At 41.4% G+C, this 22,091-nt stretch overlaps 1 protein-coding gene across 3 annotated transcripts in view; it reads left to right on the top strand.

The window, feature by feature from the left end:
- Positions 1-1,852: 1,852 nt before the first annotated feature.
- The window catches only part of Slc26a4 (solute carrier family 26 member 4), a 46,511-nt gene continuing 26,272 nt past the window's right edge, over positions 1,853-22,091 (top strand). Inside the window, exons 1-8 of one of the 3 annotated variants that reach the window (XM_051175117.1) lie at positions 1,853-2,042; positions 2,456-2,795; positions 4,620-4,759; positions 8,512-8,622; positions 9,843-10,027; positions 10,435-10,599; positions 20,972-21,124; positions 21,226-21,308. In XM_051175117.1, the coding sequence (XP_051031074.1) occupies positions 2,632-2,795; positions 4,620-4,759; positions 8,512-8,622; positions 9,843-10,027; positions 10,435-10,599; positions 20,972-21,124; positions 21,226-21,308 (1,001 nt within the window). In that variant the 5' untranslated portion in view covers positions 1,853-2,042; positions 2,456-2,631. Of the gene's footprint in view, positions 2,043-2,354; positions 2,796-4,619; positions 4,760-8,511; positions 8,623-9,842; positions 10,028-10,434; positions 10,600-20,971; positions 21,125-21,225; positions 21,309-22,091 lie in introns of those variants that run through there. The other 2 variants (XM_051175119.1, XM_051175118.1) reach the window with 2 other exon arrangements.

Genomic DNA, 22,091 nt, shown 5'->3' with positions numbered 1-22,091 from the left:
GAGACTTGATTTATAAAGGCAATGTGAGTAATCAGAAATGTGACTAGTAAGGTAGAGAGCAGCTGTGTTTACTGCCCACTCTTTTCTGGTTTTATGTTTTATTTATTCATTTATTTTTAATTTACTTATTGTTTATTTTGTATGGGTGCATATGGAGATCAGATGACAGTCTTATGAGTTGGTTCTTTCTTTCTTGTAGGCCCCAAGGACCAAGCTCAGGTCATCAAGCTTGGCAGCAAGTGCTTTTTACCCAGTGAACCATCTAGCTGGCACACTTAGCTATTTAAAAGACAGCCAAAGTCTTTTAGCTATGAGAAAAATAATTCTATGTTCTTATCAAATGCTATTCTGTTGAGAGATACTTATTTTTGCTATAGGAAAGACGTTAAATGGGGCTGGGGGAAAGCAGTGCCATCATTCAGATACATACAGGACATATATTACACAGTTTTATTTCATTTTATTATTTACTTATTTTTGTGAGTGTGCAAGTAGCAAAGAATGCTGTGGAAGTCAAAAAATAACTCAAAGTTTAACTCTTCTGAGAATTGAACTCAGGTTGGTAGGCAGTCTTGGTAGCAAGCTCCTTTGCTCACTGAGCTGTCCGGTCACTCCCCGGACTAAGATTCTTTCTTAGTATTGTTAATTTTCTACAACAATATACAAAATACTACATCTCATCAATACATCTTCACACACATGCATCATTATCACTGAACCAAAGTCTTACAGTGTGTTAGCTACTTCTTTGTTTCTATGACCAAAAGCAATTTAGAGAGGAAACCATTTATTTTTGGCTTATGGTTCCAGAGGGTTAAAATCCATAATGGCAGAAAGGCATAGCAACAGGTAGGAAGCTGGATAATCCAATTTTGACTGTGTACAGGCAGCAGAGAGTAGACTGGAAGTGGGACAAGGTATCTTCCATCTTTTATAATTTTTAAACCTCTCCCCACCCCCTTGACCCTCCTCTGTTTCACAACCTGGTCTCAAAATCATGAACTCAAGTGACTCTTCCATCTGCCTCCCAAGTGTCTTGAGACTATAGGTGTGTGCCACCATGCCTGGCTGGTTCTTGACCTCTTTGGGTCAAGTAATCCTTTGAAAATCTGTTGAAAAACTGGTGACTCACTCATCCCTCATGGGGGGGGGAGGGAAACCACATATGCTTGCAACATATTGACTAGGGGATTTACACTGGAGTTCTCCTGAGAGAAATTTTGTTTCCGGGAATTTGTAAATTGTTATGGTCTGTATTTCCCAAGTCGGTGACTGAAACTGGTGTCCAGAGGGTCCACACTTTTGAGCTTCTTCTGTATTTGCTTCAGAACACCATCAGGGAATGAATGACCTGAGGTTCCGAACACCTCTACCCGTATTTTAATCATACAGTAGTTTCAGCTGGTTTCCCAATAGAATACAAAATAATATAGTTCAGAATCCCTCACTGTTCCTTGTCTTGATTCTTGCTTGTTCCATTGGATCACCTCCTGATTATCTAGCTGGAGGAGAACAAATTACAGAGTTAAAGAGGCAGATGAGAAAGGGACCAACTACACACCCGAGTTTGTTAATTTGATACATGAGTGAGAAGGATTTGTGTCTAAAATCAATGAGTAGACCACAACCTCCTCCCCACACCCACTGACTTCTCCACTAGGTGTAAGTGAGCTTAGACCGGGCTGTGGATTCTGATAACCGAGGAACCCGAGTCTCCCAACACAGAAACTCTGGTCTGTGCCCTCACCTCACAGACCTAGTAGCTGTGGTATGAGTGAAGATCCGGTGGCACCTGTGAGATAACCATTAAGACTCACAGCTCTCTGGATTTGGGAAGGGGAAGAAGGCAGGAGAGGTAGACTTTTTTCCTGGTTAAGATTCGTGGGGAAAGATTGCTGTCTCTGTGTTCTTCCGTTCCACCAAGGTGTCTCTGTTGCTCCATAAATAAAACGTCCCACTGCTTTTGGTGAGCGCTATAAAGGCAGCAGGAAGACTGTCCCCAGGGCATTCCGGGCAAGCAGAGAGCACGGGAACCCAGACAGGTGAGTTCATCGAAGAAGATGCAGTAGGCTGCACCCCTCCCTGTTGTAACTCTCTAGGGATGGGGCAGGTCAGTCGCCGGAGGACAAGGCAGGACAGGCAACAGAAAAGGCGAGACAAAAGGAAACTAGAGATCGGACTGGGAAAGTCGTTGCACTCGTTCCCAAGTAGGACTGCACGGCTTCAGCCCAGAATGTGCGTGGAGCTGCGTATCCTGTAGAGTGCAGCGAGCACAGGACCCCTTCCCTGTCTCACTAGCCCGGTCCGGGGGAGATTTCAGGACGCGGACAGCGCCCTGACTGCCCAAGGAGGGCACCCTGTCCACCTCCCCAAAGTTAGACTCACTCCCCGGACAGCGGGGATTCGCGGGTATCTGGTGAGGGAGACACTGAAATCCTCAGCTGCCGTCCTTCAGGTGGCCATAGGGGAGGTTTGTCGTCAACGCCAAGAACTGCAGGACCGGACCGGCTCTCCAACGCGACTACCACAGGTGTCACCAGAGGCTGCTCCCAGGTGCCTGCTGCGGAAAGCTAGCTTGGCGCTTTCCTCGTTGTGTCCTTCCCGGCCGGTGGTCCCTCGGGTTCGCAGGCCATGGCAGCGCCGGGCAGCAGCTTGGATCCGCCGCAGCTCTCCGAGTACAGCTGCAGCTACGTGGTTTCGCGGCCGGTGTACAATGAGCTCGCCTTCCAGCAGCAGCGTGAGCGGCGCCTGCAGGAGCGCAGGACGCTGCGGGACAGCCTGGCTCGGAGCTGCAGGTACAGGGGCAGCTGGCAGGTGCCTAGGCGACCCTTCCGGGGAAGAAGCTCTCACCGTGCAGCAGGCCAGCCGGGTGTGGTGTACTCCGCCCCGCTCGCGCTTTTCCTTGCATAGTTCCAGGACCAAGGTGGAATTACTGTAACTTTGTCTAGAGAAACTTCTTACTGGAGAAGGGGGCATCCAGTCACCACACCACCCCACTTTCACTTTTTCTCTTTTTCCCTTTTAACTGAAACCTAAAGTGTTCCTTGGGGTCCAGTGACTGCTGGCTTCCTTCTTGTGAAGGCCAGGCTAGGGAAAAGCAGTAGGAAAGGGGCTCATAGCAACCGATGATGAACAAGCCTGGCCACACCAAGCTCAGGATCGCTTTCAGAGACCTGGGATAAAAGCTAAAAGACAGGCGTTTCAAGTGCTTCAGAAGGCAGTGGGTCCCCCAGGGATAACCACCATGTCCCTAAACTCCAATGAGCCCCAGAACCAAACACCATACACTTAAAAATTCAGCAGACACTCGACTACATTTTAAAGTATATACATAGTAAGTGGAAAGTATATTAACATCTGAAATTTCACTTGCTTCCTCTAGCATTATTGTAGTATAATATTTTGTTAATTCTTTAAGGGTGTTTTATTTATTTTATTTTATTTATTTATTTCTATTTTTATTTTTGAGACAGGACTTCTCTGTGTTGCCCTGGCTGCCCTGGAATTAATTCTGTAGACCAGGCTGGCTTCAAACTCAGAGATCCGCCTACCTCTGCCTCCTGAGAGCTAGAATTAAAGGTGTGTGCCACTACTGCCAGGCTTTACATGGATTTTTTAAAAATCCCATGTATTGGATCTTCGGTGTGTTACTGTTCTATCTATAGGGGATTGGTTTCAGGACCCCTATGGCAAAACCCCAACTTCCCAAGTTTTACACACACACACACACACACACACACACACACACACAAACTTAATGTTTGCATATAACCCATATACCCTTTGGCAGTTTTAACTATCTTTAGACTATAATGCCTAATAACATGTAACTGTACTGTTAACCACTGTCCTCACACCATAAGGTTTAGGAAATAAGGGGGGAAATGTCTTCGTATGTTCAATACATTTTTCTTATTTTTATCTACAATAGGTTGGATTCACTAATCCATGTGGCAGATAGGGAGGACCACCATATTTTTTTATGTCTTATTATCCACTTAAAATAATCCCTTAATATCAAACTTGGATGACCTATTAAACTTTGCAATTATTTAACAGATTTATTTAAAAATACTTTTAAAAAGTGGAAGTCCTATTTATTAGTATTTTTCTTTTTATCTAAAGGTAGCTAAATTTACAATTGCTAAGTAACATGGTACAAAGTATAAATTCATCACACTACAAGTTTTGTTAAAAAGTGGCTCTAAGCTTGTATTGCCAAAATAATCTTGTGTTTATGTTTCTTTACAGAAAGGGATGCCAGTGTTAAGAGCCTAAAAATTAATCTCACACAGAGACTCCACACTGATCATTTTCTGGCTGGGTCAGAAAATGAGTTCTTGTGTAGGGATATTTTCTCAGAGGATTAAGAAGGTGGACGAGGGGAGGAGACATTTAATCCTGTGTTTCCTAGAACAGTACTTTTAAAAGGATAGATACAATTCTTGGCAAAAACATTGCAAGCACTTCAGTGTCAGTATTTTCCTCATGGAACTCATTATTTTTCTGACTAGTTATTTTAAAAAAAAAAGCAGCAGAATTTGGTTCATGAATCTGTGATTTGCAACTGGTTATGGTCAAAACTGGATCAGACATCCTATTTTCCTGCTTTCTAACAGTTGTTCAAGAAAGAGAGCCTTTGGTGTACTGAAGACTCTCTTGCCCATTCTGGATTGGTTCCCCAAATACCGAGTCAAGGAATGGTTGCTCAGTGACATCATCTCTGGAGTCAGCACTGGACTAGTGGGAACCCTGCAAGGTAAGATGATGGTAGATGGGTCTTAAGTGATTCTGAGTTACTGCCTCACACACAGATCTCAGTTGTCATAGACAAATGTGTTATAATGATCAACTTTACCAAGCCAGGCAGTGGTGGCGCACACCTTTAATCCTAGCCTGATCTACAAGCCGAGACCAGCCTGATCTACAAGAGCTAGTTCCAGGACAGCCTCCAAAGCCACAGAGAAACCCTGTCTCGAAAAACCAAAAACCAAAAACCAACCAACCAACCAACCAAACAAACAAACAAACAAAAAGATCAACTTTACCACAGGGGGATGGAATTCAGTGGCAGAGTGCTTGGCTGGCATACATGGGGGCCTTAGGTTTAACCCCCAGCAGGGGGAAAAGAGATAGGTTTTTGCTTAATATGTACCAGATACATTTCCTCTCATTATTACATAAATTCTGCAAGAAATGTACTATTATATTACTATAGTCCCTTTAACAATGAGAAATCTATTAATTCTTGCCCCGTCCTTAGAGTGGCTGGGACTTGGATACAGTCTGACTCCTATGTTCTCAACTTGCACCTTTTATAGGTAGCTTGTTTTCCAGAAATAATGCTGTAAATTTATCTTTGCTAGGTAAGTTTCTGGAAGGTTAATTTGGCTCACATACACACTTGCTTATCATTCATGCACATAATAAACTTTTATGGCTAATTCTGTACATCAGGAATTCAGCCATCACTAACAGGCACAGACCTTGTAGATCAAGTCCAGTGACAGAGATGGGAATTTAGCATGGTAGGAATTTATCTGGAAAGGAAGGTCTAGTTTAGATGCTGTGGATAAGGAAGGCCTAATGGAAGAAAAGCAATTTAGATAGAGCCCAGGGGATGACTGGGAGCCACCCATGAGATAACAGAACTAAGGCTACCACCTAAAGAGCAAAGGACCTGAGGACAAACAGGGAGGAACTGGAGAATTCTGGTTTGGTGATTTTGTCACCGAGGATGAGGTCTGAGATAAGACTGGTCAAGGCTAGGGTTTGGGTGAAGCAAGCAGACATTCTCAGGGGCCTGATTAAATGATGTCCTCAAGGCATCTCATTGCTTCACCCTAAACCCAGCCCTGAGGATAGGTTTGTCACTTTGAGCTGGATCAGACAGGACTTAGAGAGCCCTGCAAGATATAAACTATATTCTGCAGCAACAATCACATTATGGACTGGTGGCACCTCAGCCAGGCTGTGGAAAGGCACACTTGCAAAGAAATGCAACTGGCTCACCAGGCAGAGCTCATTTTGGGGCTTGGGATCAGGAAATTTTTTTCAGCACTGGTTAGCATTCGTCAGTCTAGACTGTGTACTTGCTTGAGCACATGAATGTTTGAGAGGTTTTCCTGCGAAAGGAAGGTGGGGAGAAGACAAGGGGACATTTGTGAAATTGCATTGGCTTAGCTGACCCAGCATGGAAGTGAGGACACAATGGTGTGGACAGAATGGTTGGTTCAGAGTAGAAGTCTTATGAAGATAAATTGATGCCCCAGGAAGGATTCCAGAGTGTGTAGGGCTCCAGGCTACAGCTAATGAGAGACGGCTCAGGCAGGGACTTCAGAGGCTATCCTGCAGCTGCAGTGGTGACAGTCTGTGACTTGCTGTCCAGCTGGGCCTTTGGAAGCGAGAGGAGTCTGGATTCACTCTGAGTAGTGGGATCTTTTGATTCCTAATATTAAAAAGTAAATTCCTATTACGCAAAAGACCTTCAAGCCCTTTTATTGATATCTTTTTACTCATACAATAGGGAGTTTCCTGTCTGGTTTTTATCTTGGACATTCATTGATTTACTTAACACTTAATAGGAATTCTCAGTTTTTACAGCTAAGGCATCTAAATTGTTGTATTTGCACATGGCGGAAGGCCTTTCCTTTCAGATGGTTTCAATTTAGCGTACATGCCACCATCCTTTTCAGCCTATGCACCAGCAGAGAGACAACATAGTTTAGGTTTCTTCACAAACCATATTATTTGACAACTGTTGTACCAAGATCCTTTGTAATAAAGGTAAGTATGTTGTACATGAGTAAAAGTTACCCTAAATAGACAGTGCATGAAACTGAAAACACCCCCGTTTCCCAGGCATATTGAAACATGTAGGCAGAAGGGAAGAGAAGAAAAAAAAAATGGAGCTACAGCACCTTGTTCAGGGAACACTCAGTTTGAGGACTCGGGACCTGTCCATAGGAAACAGGCAGGCTGTGCCTTCATGCTCTCTGCCCCTTTTCCTGTTGTTTCCTGGTGACTCTGTGTGTGCTGGCACAGATGATTACTGCACATCCTAACAGTAACTGGAGTTTTAAAGAAGTGCACCCAGGGTCTGGGAGATAGCTCATCAGTTAAGAGCCCTTGCTGCACAAGGATGTGAGTTCAAGTCCCCAGAGCTCAGATAAAAAGCAGGGTGTGCTTTAACACCAGCACTGTGGAGGGGGCAGAGATGGGAAGAGGGCTGCAGGTTGCTGACAGCCCAGCCTAGCTCCAGGTTCAGTGAGAGCTGCAGAGTAGAGCACCTGATGTCTCCCTCGGCTTCTAGTGTCCTGACACGTGTGTGCAAACATCACACATGACTGCCACACATCCTTAAACACATACAAAATTTTCAAAAAAAAAAAAAAGATGAATGCATCTATAACAGGAGGACCTGAGTTTGGCCACCAGGACACACACTGTAGAGAGAACCAGCTCTCAAATGTTCTGCTCTCCTCTTCACACGCATGCTGTGGCACACTTATCTACTCCTCTACCTCTTCTACAACACATGCACAAAATAAACTAAAACGTAACTGTTTTAAAGTTTTAGTTAACATTTTGCTGTGTTAGGGAAGCATATTTCTTTATGTTACATCATCTCTACTCCACTGAATTTCATACCTCCTCCTAAAAACAAACAAACACAAACAAACAAACAAAACCAACCAACCAACCAAACAAACAAAAAACCCTCTACAGCATAGAAGCACCATGTTTAAAGTATAATATAACTAACTGTTTTCTTATTAGGAGATATTCATTCAGTGGATAAATTTAAGTACAAATGTGTTGGGTCATTTAGGTTGTTAGTAAGTTTTAAAAAGCATTGCAAACAGCCCTTTATTAATGACTCAAGGGTCAAAGGGCTGAATTTTCATGCCTAAAGTGTAAATTGTGGAGGTATACTATGTGAAGGAAAGCTGATTGCTGAAATAATATTTAACAGAGGGAAAAAATACATCATTGTCCTTTTGCAATTCCCATGCCCACTGAGATGCTGGTTTCTCATGACCTGAGATTCATAGCCCAGAGCCTGCCTGGCACAGCCTCCCTCATCAGAGTAGAGCTGTCTTGGTTTTTATCTAACTTCTGTTCTCTAGAAAGGAAAGGGAAAGTGCAATGATGCCTGCATCCTTAAGAACACAGAGAAATATGAGTTCAAACAGAACTATCCACATAAATTGCTCTGGGCTTTGGGCCTGGATTAACCGAATTATACCGGAATTGATTTGATTATTTTCCAACCTGAATTACTGAATTACTGAGTCAGTTCATTGGAGCAGCAGGTGAATTATCCCACTCAAGTCATATTCCACATCCTAGCATAGCTGAAGTCTGCATGCAAAACAAGAAAACTACTCAGGACCGGCTGATGTTTTGAACCCATAAACTGAGTGTGTCTATTAAAAAGCTTTTCTTTGTGTGGTACAAACATGCTGTAATTTTTGTTTATGACTTTTACTATGTTGGTTGTGTTTTTAGGGATGGCTTATGCTCTCCTAGCTGCAGTCCCTGTTGAATATGGTCTCTACTCTGCTTTTTTCCCTATCCTGACGTATTTTGTCTTTGGAACATCAAGACACATCTCAGTTGGTAATTACAAGCACATTTTACAGCTGTGTTTGTCTATTTGTAAAGTGTTTCTGCTATGTTTTATATACAATGCTTCCAGACCTTTGCCAACTAGTCCCAGAGGAACCAAAATTCAGGGCCTTGCCTACTTTCTTTATTAAATGTCAGTGTTAGCTTTATATGTGACTGTGCTTAAAAGAAATGCCATTGGAAGATTGAAAATTAAATTCTATTTTTGAGTTTTATCACAGCGTAAAAATTTAAAATGCAACAAAATTGACTATTTAAAAAATGTTTTCTTCAACATATGACAGAGAAAAAAAATATTTACAGGATCTAAACTCACTTAATCATTAGGTTAACTTTGCATTTACTGAATTACAGTCACCAAATACATATTATTTTATTAAGAACATTCTCATTTCAGTAAGGTAATATTGGAAGGCTGGCAAAATCCTGCCAAGACAATTTAGAAGAAGCTTTGTATTCCTTCTTGGCCTGACTCACAATGAGTTTTATTTTCCTTCCTAACATTCAAGGTAGGTTTTTTGTTTGTTTGTTTGTTTTGTTTTTGTTTTTTTTCTGGAATATTCCAGCAAATAAATGTTTTGATTTTATGTGACTTTGACATCAGCAATGAAGGTAACTTTGCAGCCACATCCATGTGCTGGTGAGGTATGTTGTCTGGATGAACCTCTTGAGACAAATGTAGTCCCATCCTCAACCCCATGCTGTGAGCTTATCTTGGCCTGTGTGTCTTTCACAGGCTCTAACCTCTGCAGAGGCGGCTGAGAGGAGCTTTTTGACCTCTGAACCTCTGCAGAAGTGTGCCTGGAGGAGCTTATTGACTGAATCAACTTAGAAGAATCAGTCAGTAAGAGGCTAAATCAGTCAGTAAGAGGCAAGTGGACTTGCCTCTGGCATTCGCTAGGTTTAAATTTTCCTGGTTACTAGGTTTGGGTTTTGAGGCACACCCTGTGCCATGAGGATCTCATACAAGGAGGGGCTGGCACCCTTCCTATGTACTCATGAAGTGTGCTCAACACTGCTTTACTGCTGCCTACCTACATCGCATTCTTATCCTGAGTCAGGAATGTCTGAGATGTCTACTTTTCAGCTTCTTCAGACAGTAATTCTCAGTTACGGCCAACTGTCACACACCTTCCCAATCGTACATAGACATGTTGAGTCTAAATGTCTCTGATTGATTATTGGTTAGTTGACAAAGCCTTTCTCCCCAGGCCCTTTCCCTGTGGTCAGTTTAATGGTGGGATCTGTTGTTCTGAGCATGGCTCCGGATGACCACTTTCTTGTGCCCAGTGGTAACGGAAGTGCATCAAACATGACCTCGTTAGATACCGGAACCAGAGATGCGGCAAGAGTACTGATTGCAAGCACCCTCACTCTTCTAGTTGGAATCATACAGGTAACAGGCTTACATGTAAATGCAGATGAGTGATTAAAATTTGAAATAACTTAAATATGGAGACTTGAAGATGCATCTAACTGCAAAGAAAACTCCTTGAAGAAAAAAAAATTAATTGTAATGTTGTTTTCTAAATAACATTGTTTTGTCAGATACTAAAATGACTTTGAAAACTTTAAAAACTTAAAAAACAAAAAAATAAACTAAACAAACAAAAATCAGAATCACTTGTCACCAAAGTCAGAGAAAAGAAAGCAAACAGAAGGCAAGTGATTCACCTGAGGATGAGCTGGCCTGCAGTGAAGTGCAGTATTTTCACTGATACACAGTTTAGTTTGTTAATATTTCCAGAGGATTGCTCCTTCTGTCAGGCAAACACCTAACTTTTTCCTTTCTTCTTACCTTAGCTGGTATTTGGAGGTTTGCAGATTGGATTCATAGTGAGGTACTTGGCAGACCCTTTGGTTGGTGGATTTACAACAGCTGCCGCCTTCCAAGTGCTTGTCTCACAGCTAAAGATCGTGCTCAATGTTTCAACCAAAAACTACAATGGCATCCTCTCCATTATCTACGTAAGTTCTGTGGTATCACTGCAGAGACATCCCTGTTCCCTCTCTCCAGATTGAACCTGGAGAACCTGTTTCCTGGGGACACTCAGAACACACTTCTTTGAAAGACACAAACCATCAATTTTCAACTGCTCCAAAGCTTCCCCAGATGCTCTGGGGCCTTTAGAAACATCACAGGATCTGAAGCAGCATAACAGTAAAGACAACAGGGTTGAGATGTTATAGATTCGCATTCTGGTCCCACATTGCCTCTGATAAGCTAAGTGACCCCTAGGGCAGTGGCTGCAAGTTCAGGTTTGGAGCTTGGTGGATCTGGATTCACACTTTGACTTTAATATTTGTCTTATGAACAAATCACCATGCCTCAGAAATTGCACAGTTGGGTTGCAAATAGCAACTACCTCACTAGACTGTCAGAGGAGAGTAATTGGGTAATTGGTTCAGGGGATGGCATATAGCAAGTTCCAGAAAAGTTATTTTTGTGGAATTATTATTGCAAGCCTTTCTTCTTCTTTCTTTTTTTAAAAAATGAAATAATTGGAGACGTGTCTCTCAAGCCCTTTCTAATTGTGAGCATCCATAAAATGCATAATATAGATGTTTCTGCAGTTATAAAATTATAAAGGAACATTAGATTCAAAGATGATTCAACATGCAAAAGAGATGCAAAAGAAGGCTCTAGATCATCTGAAGTGGATGTGACATTCTTAGATCTAAGTATATGCTCTATATAAAGTATGTTACAGATGCTTGAGAAATGGTGATAACAGTGACATGATGTCACTCTTGGGGCTTGTGATAATGAAGCCATGAAAAAGTGCATTAAAAAAAAACAAACAAAAAAGGAACTGGGGATGTAGCTCAGTTGGTAGAGTGCTTGCCAAATACACGAGGTCCTAGGTTCAATTCCCATCACTGGATCTATGTTTATAAACCTAACACATGGGAGTTGAAGGCAGGAAGATCAGAGGTTGTGAGTTATCTTCATCTACATAGTGGTCTGAAGCCAGCCCTAGCTAAAAGATTAAAAAAAAATTAGTATCTGAAAACAATATATGGCCAAGCACACATTTAAAAGGGCAAGTTGTCAAAAATGTTTGCTGTCTCAGTGCCATAATCCCTCATCACTTGGTGTATACTCCATCCTTTACCAAGTGCTCACTGCAGGCCAGGTACTAGGCTAGCAGTTAGAATAGATGGAGGAAGAGTTGCACCATATGGGGCTAATGGTCATAACATTTGAGTATCAAAAGACTGGAGTCAGAGTCTTGGTTTGACTGCTTTCTATTTGTGTGGCCTTGAGTATGTTGAACACTGTGTGGCCCTGGGGCTAGAGAAATGGATCTCAGCATTTGTGAGCACCTGTTGCTCTTGCAGATGATCTGGGTTTGTTTCCCAGCACCCACATGGTTTCCCAGCACCAAATGGTTTGTTTCCCAACCATTTGTAACTACTTTTAGAGGATCTGATACCATCTTCTGATGTCTACAGGCACCAAGCACACACATGGTGCACAAACATACATGTAGGCAAAACACACATAAAAATATGAATAAACAATGAGAATTTAAAATAAACATAATTCCCTAATACCCTGGGTCTTAAGTTTTAAAATCATGGTAATAATAAAGGCCACTTCTTGGAGTTATGATGATAAGAAAATTTTCATTAGCCATGTAACACATACTTGGAAGCTCAGAAAATGGGAAGCTAAGGCAGGAGAATCTCAAATTTGAGGCTACCCAGGCTTATTAAATAGTGAGACCCTGTCCTGAAAACTTTAAGAAATATTTTATTAACTTTACATGTGTTTTGTCTGCATGTGTATCTGTGTATCATGTGCAGTTTGATGCTGAGGCTAGAAGAAGATCCCTAGGAACTGGAGTTTCAGATGGTTCTGAGGCTCCATGTGGGTACTAGGTACTGAACTGAGCTCCTCTGGAAGAGCAGCCAGTGCTCCGAACTGTTGAGCTGTCTCTCCAGCCGCACAAATCATTAAGCACAATATCTGCTACAGAGGAGCTCAACTGATTAGTGTTGTTTCATTGCCGTAGAACAGACCTCAGTGAGCTTTGATGTCTTCTTTGATGAAGCCAGCCCACCAGAGACATTACCACAGGCCGTTTTCCTTCCTTTTTATAGTATTTTATTAATTCTTTGAGAATTTCATAAAATGTATTTTAAATATATTCACATTCCATTCCTCCCCCTAACTCCTCCCAGATCCATCTTCACAGTCTCTCTGCCCACACAAATTTTCCTCTTTTTAATCTTTGAAGAAAGGGTCTCACTACGTAACCCTGACTGACATGGAACTTGCTATGTAGATCAGGCTGCCCTTGAACTCAAAGATCTACTGGTCTCTGCCAAGTGTTGGGATGAAAAGAGTGAACTACCATGCCCAGGTATTTTTATTTTTTACTTTTGCATAATTTACCGGGTCCACTTTGTGCTGCCCATATACTCATGGATGTGCGGCTGACCTGCCAGCGCCACACCCTTAAAGAAAATCAACTCTCTTTCCAGCATCCATCTGCTGGCAGGAGCTTCTCAGTCAACGCTGTGGAATCTTGAGCTCCTTTTATCACGCTAGAATGTTGTAGGTCTCATGCAAGCAACTCCAACTGCTGTGACGTCAGGAGGAAACGGTTCCATCACTTCTAAAAGATACAGTTCTACTCCCTGATGTCTGCCTCTTAAAAACTTCCTGCCCCTTTTCTGTAGTTGTCGCTGAGTCTTGCGGGGAGGGTGATATAGACAGCCCATTTGCAGATGAGCATGCGGAAGGCACGTATTCTCTGCTCTTCAGTCAGTTGTGAGTTTCTGAGTTAACCACTGTACACTGCACAAAGAAGCATCTCTGATGAGGTCTGCAAGCTGCTCCATTCTATGGGCACAGAGATGAATTCAGAAGGCAGTTTGGTAGTCTGTCCACTTAGCAGAGTAAGAGTAATAGGCTCATCTCTGAGCCCCAACACAGGCTGTTTTTTGATTCAGCATGATTTTTGGTCATTTTTGCTCCCCCCCCATCGTCGATTCTTTTTTATTTCTTATTTATTTATTTATTTATTTTGTATGTATGTATGACATGGTGCACAGGGAGCTCAGAAAACAACTTTTAGAAGTTGTGGTTGTGACAGGCTTTCTTTTGTTCATCCTGTGGGTGAGTTGTCCACTCCAGGCTGACTGGTTCCTGCGCTTCTGGGCGAGTGTCCTGTCTGTGTCTCCCATCTCAGTATAAACAGCTCTGGGATTACAGATACATGTCACCACAACCAGACTTTTACATGACTTCTGGGGATCAGATCCAGGTTGGCAGGCTTGCATGGCTAGCACCTTCCTCTGCTGAGCCTTCTCCTTGGCCTTCAGGAATTCTCAAAACTGTCAGACTTCCTTTTTCTGACACAGGTTCTGTTACTTTTTTCATCCCTGACACATCTTGTTTTTACATCTTATCAACTCTTGATTTATTCCTTCTTTTTGATTCACTGACTTCACCTATTCCATAAATATGGAGTGAGGGCTAGACATTGTTTACTCTATATTCAAACACATTGACTATGCCCCACCCACCACATACCTTACTGAGGAGGCTTACTTTCTTGTGCAGGGACCACTAGGCCTTTACCCACACAGCTCTTGGGAAGCTGAGACCAACACTTGGAGCCTTGGCAGTTGTTGGACCCCTGTAGAACGGGGAGCTAGTTCTTTTAGCATATGGTTATAAAGAAATAAGCTGCCAATTACCCCCAATTTGCCATGGGAAAAAGTAACATACTAAAGTCAAAAATAGGTTTTAAACAAAAAAAATGTGACTTTTTCCTGTTTAATATTATCCTTAAAGTCTAATTTAGTAAGCATCATATACTTTTTAATTAAAATTGTCATATAATATATTTTTAAAATTAATTTTATTTTATGTATATTGGTGTTTTGCCTGCATATGTGCTGTGTTAGGGTGTCAGAAGCCCTGGAACTGGAGTTACAGACAGTTGTGAGATTCCATGTGGGTGCTGGGAATTGAACCTGTGTCCTCTGGAAGAGCAGCCAGTGCTCTTAACATCTGAGCCATCTGTCTAGCCCCCATACAATATATTTTGGCCACATCCTTTCCCCTCCTCATCTCTCCCTGTGTGCTTATCTACCCAGCTTCATGCCCAACCTCCCGTAGAAAAACAGACAAATGAAAATCAAATAAGACAAAAACAAAACAAAAAGTTCACAAAAAATATGGGGCCCATTTTCTGTTGGCCAAGTCTTCCTGGGCATGGGACCTTCCCTGGGTCATATAATTTGTTAATGGACTTTTCAAAGAGAAGTTTTAGGTTCACAGGACATTTGAGCAGAAGGTTCTCATCTACTCACCTTCCTCAGTCCAGTCTCCCTGGTTACCAATATTCTATACTATGTTAGAGTGGCATATTTGTTACAACTGATGACCATGCTGCCACAGAACTTTGCAAGAAATTCTTTACAAGCCAGTCAAGTTGAAAGCAAGTGCTTCAATTATCCTGTGTGATCATTAATATTGACTTTTTATTCTGAAAAGAAAGACTTACACAGGACTGAAGGAGCCCTTGGTTCCTACACAGAAAATTTTGGTCACTGTTGCAGTCACATATGAAGGAGTCCTTCAGCAGCAGTGGATTGTCCAGGCAATACTGTAACATTGTTGAGAAAGATTTTTTTTTCCTGATGTAGGAGCTAATGTGTTACAATGTTAGCTACACCATCTTTGTTTTAAGAATGGGCCACTCCAAAGACATGCCAACAACTTCAGTAATGGATGAGAAGAACTAGAGAAATGAAAGAAAAACTCATTCACAGATGCTAAAGGATAGGCCAGAAAGGAGTGTGGCAGGATGCTGTTGGCAATTAGTGTTAATAATACTTTGGATGCTGCATGCAGCCACTCAGGTTTTTAAATCTTACAGTCTTCTTAAGTGTTATCATGTTTTGTCAGCTTTAGCTTGGAATGGGTTGTGTGGGTGGTTTGAATAGGAATAGCCCCCACCCTGTGGGCTCCTGTATTTAAATGCTTGTTCATTAGGGAGTGGTACTATTTCAGAGGGAGTAGGAGGTGTGGCCTTGTTGAAGGAAGTGTGTCACTGGGGGTGAGCTTTGGGGGTTTCAAAAACTCAAGCCAGGCCAAGTCTCCCTCTCTTCCTGCTGCCTGGGAATTCAATTGTAGAGGTCTTGTCCACCATGCCTGCCTTTGTGATGCTATGCTTCTTGCCATGATGATAATGGACTAAACCTCTGAAACCGTAAAGCCCGTTCCAATTAAATACTTTCCTTTATACAAGTTGCTGTGGTTATGGTGTCTCTTCACAGCAATAGGACACTGACTTAAACAGGTTGTATTCTAGTTTGGTTCTGTTGCTGTAATAAACCACTGACAAAAAGCAACTTGGAGGAGGAATGGGTTTATTTGACTTCCAAGTTACAATATGATATCACTGAGGGAAGCCAAGGCAGGAACTGAAGTAGAGATCACGAGGGACACTGCTTACTGGCTTGTTCTCCATGGCTTGTTCAGCTTGTTTTCTTATACAGTGCAGGCCCACCAGCTGAGGAATGGTACAGCTCACAGTGGGCAGCTCACAGTAATCAAGAAAATGTCTCACACACCAGTTTGATGGAGGCAATTTTCAAATTGAGATTACCTCTTCCCAGCTATGTCCAAGTTTGTGTCAAGGTGACAAAAGCTAACCGTGATAAGTTGTTTCTGTACACAAGTGTCTTAGTTAGGGTTTCTATTACTGTGAAGAGACACCATGATCACAGAAACTCTTATAAAGGGAAACATTTAATTGGGGCTGGCTTACAGGTCAGAAGTTCAGTCTATTATCATCATGGCAGGAAGCATGGTGGCAGGCAGGCAGACATGGTGCTGGAGAAGGAGCCGAGAGGTCTACATTTGGATCAGTAGTCAGCAGAAAGAGAGAGAGGGAAACACTGGGATTGGCCTGAGCATTTAAGACCTCAAAGCCTGTCCTCACAGTGACACACTTCCTCCAACAAGGCCACACCTCCTAATAGTGCCACTCCCTATGGGCCAAGCATTAAAACACAAGAATCCATTGAAACCACCACGGCAAGGGTTGCTGCTTTGCTTGGTTGCTAATTGATGGTACCTGTACTACTGCCTCTTCTGAAAGTAAGATTGTGTTATGAGCAGTTTGCTGAAAGCCTAGTCCCATAGTTACATCAGCCCCAAATAACACACAGAGACACTGTATTAGATATAAAGCTGTTGGCCTGTTACTAGCATTTCTTATTGGCTAGCTCTGTCTTAAATATTAACCCATTTCTATTAATCTAAGTGTTTCCATGTGGTCTTATCTTACCGGACAGAGGGACCAGATCTCTTCTCTCAAGTCCTTTCATTTTGACCCTCCTCTACATCTCCCAGAATCTTTCTTGTCTTCTAGTCCCGCCTATCTTGCTTTCCTATTGGCCAACAGGGCTTTATGCATTAACCAATAAGAGATACATATTTACAAACTGACATCTCCCATCAAGATTGCCCTGAAAAAAGTTCTGCCCAAAGTTGAGATTTTAATTGTGTGTAAGGCCAGACAACTTAATTTAATTGTGTGTAAGAGCTATCTACTACAAAGACGACTTTTGAGAGTAACATTTAGCATGATTGAATCTGTTAGTTTTAAACTTAAATCTGTGTGCAAAATTTACACCATTATGGTAAAGAAAGTAATGCTGAGAGAGGCAGTACCTGTAGCAGGATATTCTGCATGGCAAAGGTGATTGTAAAAGGTTGTTACTGTCATACAGAGAAGAACTAAAAGAAAGCCAACTCGAAAAGTTACCAATGCATTTTCAGATAACATATTAAACATAAGTTTTTTTTTTTCTTATGGCTTTGCACTAGGTGAGAACTATTAACCAAATGAAGTAGTTTTAAAATTCTTTAAACATCACAATAAATAAAAATGTTTTCCATAACTGATACCTTGATTTGATCTGTGTTTAGACTACTAGACTAAACTGCAGAATTATATTGATTTATAATTTAGAACTGTGACAAAAAATTAAATTATAATTACTGTTCAGCACATTTTTGGAATTTGCTTTTATTGACAACAGTCTGACCATTTTCATTTATATAGTTAAGATATTTATTTCCTACACAGATTAAACTTTCTATTGTAGAACTTTCTACTGTAGAAATGCTGAGCTCACAATGCAAGCAACAATAAGTCACATTCTTTGCTCAATGCAGGTGTGTGGTTTTGCTTTTTGTAGCATTTAAACTGCACTAGGGAGTCTCTATATTTTTTTCACTCATATTTTCAATCTATGTATGGGTGCTTTTCCAATCATCTATGTATGGGTGCACCATATGTATACCATGACTACAGAGGCCAGAAGAGGGCCCTGGATCCTCTGGGACTGGAGTTATACATGGTTTTAAGTCACCATGTGGGTGCTCGGAATGAAACCCAGGTCTCCGGCACAGCAGCCAGTGCTCTTAACCTCTGAGCTATCTTTCTAGGTTCGTTTTATTCAAAAGTTTAACTAACTTCTGTGCTGGCTTTTCCCAATATGGTACAAATTAGAGTCACCTGAGAATAAGAAACCTCAGTTGCCTTCATCAAACTGGCCTGAGAGCACATGTGTGGGACATTTTCTTACTTGATTAATGTGGGGGGGGGGGCACAACTCACTGGGTACCATTCCTGGGCAGGTGTGTGGTCCTGATTGTATAAGAAAAAAAGCTGAGCATGTCAGTAAGCAACGTTCTCAGTGGTTTCTACATCAGTCCTGGCCTTGGCTTACCCAAGTTGTGGACCTGTAAGCCAAATAAACTTTTTCCTTCAAGAGTAGCTTTTGCTCAGAACACTTCATTACAGTAACAGAAACCAAGCTAGGACAACTTTCAAAAACTAAATAAGAATCATGGAGTGATTTTAAAATTACTTTTAAAATGTATGTGTGTATACATATTTATGTGAGTGTGTGCATGAACATGTGTTTGCACATGTTTAGGGGCCCAGGCTGATGTCAGGCATTTTCCTGGATCACTGTCTACCTTGATTTGGAGACAGGGTCTCTCACTGAATTCATCAATTTGCTGGTGGCCAGAGAACATCAGGGATCGGCCTACCTTAACTTCCCCAGGGCTGGGTTCTGGATAGGCATTGCAGCACTGGGTTTTTAAAATTCTGGGTGCTAAGGTATTTTTATACCTGAGTGCCAGACACTTTACTGAGCCATTTCCCCAGCCCCTACGGTGATTTTTTGGTAAGGTCAAACAGATATTTTTGTGATCAGGATAATTGTTCCAAATGGCATGCATGTGCACGTCAGAGATTGGGGGGGGGGGAGATTTGAGACAGGCTGCTGTTGAACTCTCTTCGTACTCTATTGTAAAGAGTCAGTTCAGGCAGGCTTTGAACTCAAGATTCTTCTGCCTCTGCCTCCTGAATGCTAGGATTGTAATCAGGCACGTGATTTCCAAATTAACTCACTTCTCCTCCCCCTGCATTTCAAGTTGAGAAGTAAGCCTTCATTGTATACACAATCAAAACATTATACCTAGCTCATGAATTGGTAAGAATTCTCATTAGAAACCCGATTATACAAGGGTAGGCCCCCACACCCAAGAATATTTGTGCAACACAATTGGGGTGGGGAAAAACAAAATTGAGTGAATGGAGAGGGGAATGGATCTGGGGGAGGGATGAGTATGATCAAAACACATTGTATGAATTTCTCAAATAATTGACCTTGGTTTTTTAAAAAGAAAATTGATTATGTAAAGAGCCAACAAGCCTGTGGAGTAGGTGCCAGGCTTCTTGCCTTCTGTGTGAGACACCCTGGGATTTAGTTGTGGTAGTATTTCTCCCAGTTTTCTTTCATTCTGCAGCTATCTACTTCATCTTGTTGCCCAATATAACTGTGTCCAGCAATTTTAAGTGTCTCTGGAAAGCAGAGTTTAATGATATGTTGGGTTTAATGTGAGAGTATAAAGGCTGTCTAGAAGAGAAAGTTGAAAAGGCTTCCTCCAAATTAAATGACTAAATCCCAGCCCAAACACTTGCTGAGATAAATTTTGTTTTTAAAAGGCCCTCCACCCCCTTACTTGCCACATCACTTCAGACAGGTGAGGCTGCTGGCAAAATAAACGGATGTTCCTTATATGACTGACACTGGGTTATCATAATTATTTAGAGTATTTCATTTATCTGCACAAACAAACCAAGATACATGTTTTAACTCCTAAGATGCACCATTCCTTTATGTCAAATTAAAACTAGCTATAAGCAGACTCAATCAAAAGAAAGTAGCCACTGGCATGGCTTGTCTCTTAGAATTGAGAGCTGCCTCCTTGAGACACAACTTACCTAAGAGAACAACAGAACAAAGATGTCATTGTTCTACCTGGGAGTCTCCCTACTGACTCCCTGGAAGATGACTCTGGTGTCCCTGAGACCTTATGTTTACAAAACAAAATGTGTTTCCTTGAGCTGGCTTCTCTGCCCACTATATACTTGTCCTATGTACCCATTCAGTGGTTTACATTTGCCATAAAGAATTGATCAGTACTACTTGGATTTCCACGTGGAACACTTTTTGGAGGCTTTTGTTGTTATTTTCTGCATCATTCAGGTTGGGGGAAGAATATTACTTAGGATGCTGGCTGGGAAGGAAACAAAAGTGACTGGACTTTTTGGGTTTTCAGACTTTGGTTTCAGTAGCACTATCTACATAGAGAACTCTGAACAGCATCTATACAACTTCTTTAACACATAAATTTGATTTATTTTTCTGTACGTAAAAGAATTCCACAGTTTTCCTTGAAAATGTCTCCATTTTATCCAAAAAAATCAGATAAACAAACACAAGAATGTAAAAAATCACCTCTCCAAGTTAATCACGATTAGTAACTTTATGTGTGTGGATGTTAGAAATTGCATGTTCTTAATGCTCCCTGTATTAGTCGATCCATTTTTTTATAATTTTAATAATAGCCTTGTATTATTTATGCACATGTATATTATTGAAATTTTATGTGCTTAATGATCCTTGTATTAGCCAATACATTTTTGTGATGTTTAGATAATAACTGCATTTATTTGTATGTTTGTACGTGTGTGTGTGTGTGTTTGTATGTTTCCACGTGTGCTACAGCAAAGGTATGGAGGTCAGAGGAAATCTTCAGGAATCAGTTTTACCCTTCAGTCATATGGGATGAGGATGGAACTCGACCAGCAGACTTGTCAGCGAGCACCTTAACCCACTGAGCCATCTTGCCAGCCCCATTGTTCAGATACTTTGCGTAAGACTCGTGGAATGAACTGTTTATGTGTCTGTGTAGCATATGTCATATACACCCATTTTCTCTTTACAGACACTAATTGAGATTTTTCAAAATATCAGCAACACCAATATTGCAGATTTCATTGCTGGGTTACTTACCATCATCATCTGTATGGCTGTTAAGGAATTAAATGATCGATTTAAACACAAAATCCCAGTCCCCATCCCTATAGAAGTGATTGTGGTAAGTAAAATATATGGTCAGAAAATTCAGCCCTGATTAGGGTGACAAGCAAGGAATTGTTAAAGCCAATGGAGTTGTTTTTTTTCTTTCTTTTATTTCAGACAATAATTGCCACTGCCATTTCCTATGGGGCCAACTTGGAAAAAAATTACAATGCTGGCATTGTTAAGTCCATCCCAAGTGGGTGAGTGTGGCATTCCTCTCAGATAGCACTAATAAACTAAGGCAGTACTTTTGTTTAAATGAAACTTTTTATTACCAGTTTCGCTTCACCATTGATAGTCTTACTTTCGTGTGATCTTGAAGAAATGCCATGTGCACAAAACATCAGATGAACAGTGCATGTGGAGATCAAGTTCAGGCCAGTTGTTAAAAGCAGACCATACATGCTCCATTTTCTTAGACAGTGGCAGGACATGTATATTCAGCACCAGACTCCTGATTAAAACACGCATGTATAATTACAGTGTAATATGAGCATATTCACAATTAGCATCGATTGCATTATGAACTTTAAGGAATTCTCTACCTTGTAATCAACTGCAGATAAGCATGCTCTCTTTCATACCTATAAATAAGTTGCATTGTTTTCATGCAAATTTCACATATATTTATACATTTTGTGAATTAGAAGAGTAAAAAGCCTTAAACCATCTCTGTCACTGTCAACTTGTGTGGGCCTGGGAAAGTTCTTTTGAATGACAGGGGTAATTTCACAGCTGAAGCCTCAACTCCAGCGTGTTAAATGACACTGAGAGCTCTCCTAAAAATGTGGAGCAGATGAAGTGGCTCACGCTACAGTTAAGAGGAAGCCCATGTACTTGCCACATCTACAATAGTGACTACAGCATTTGTAAATAGACTTGGGGTCAGTCAATCGTGTAGTTTCTCTTCCTTGCAGTCAGCAGTGGCCCCCAGTGTCCTAGCTTTTCTGTGCCTGTAACAGAAACTCCCAGCGCTGCCCCAG

Source organism: Phodopus roborovskii, unplaced genomic scaffold (assembly GCF_943737965.1).
Source record: "Phodopus roborovskii unplaced genomic scaffold, PHOROB, whole genome shotgun sequence".
Taxonomy (NCBI): domain Eukaryota; kingdom Metazoa; phylum Chordata; class Mammalia; order Rodentia; family Cricetidae; genus Phodopus; species Phodopus roborovskii.
The sequence above is the reverse complement of the archived record's forward strand: the minus strand, read 5'-3'. Positions and strand labels throughout refer to the sequence as shown.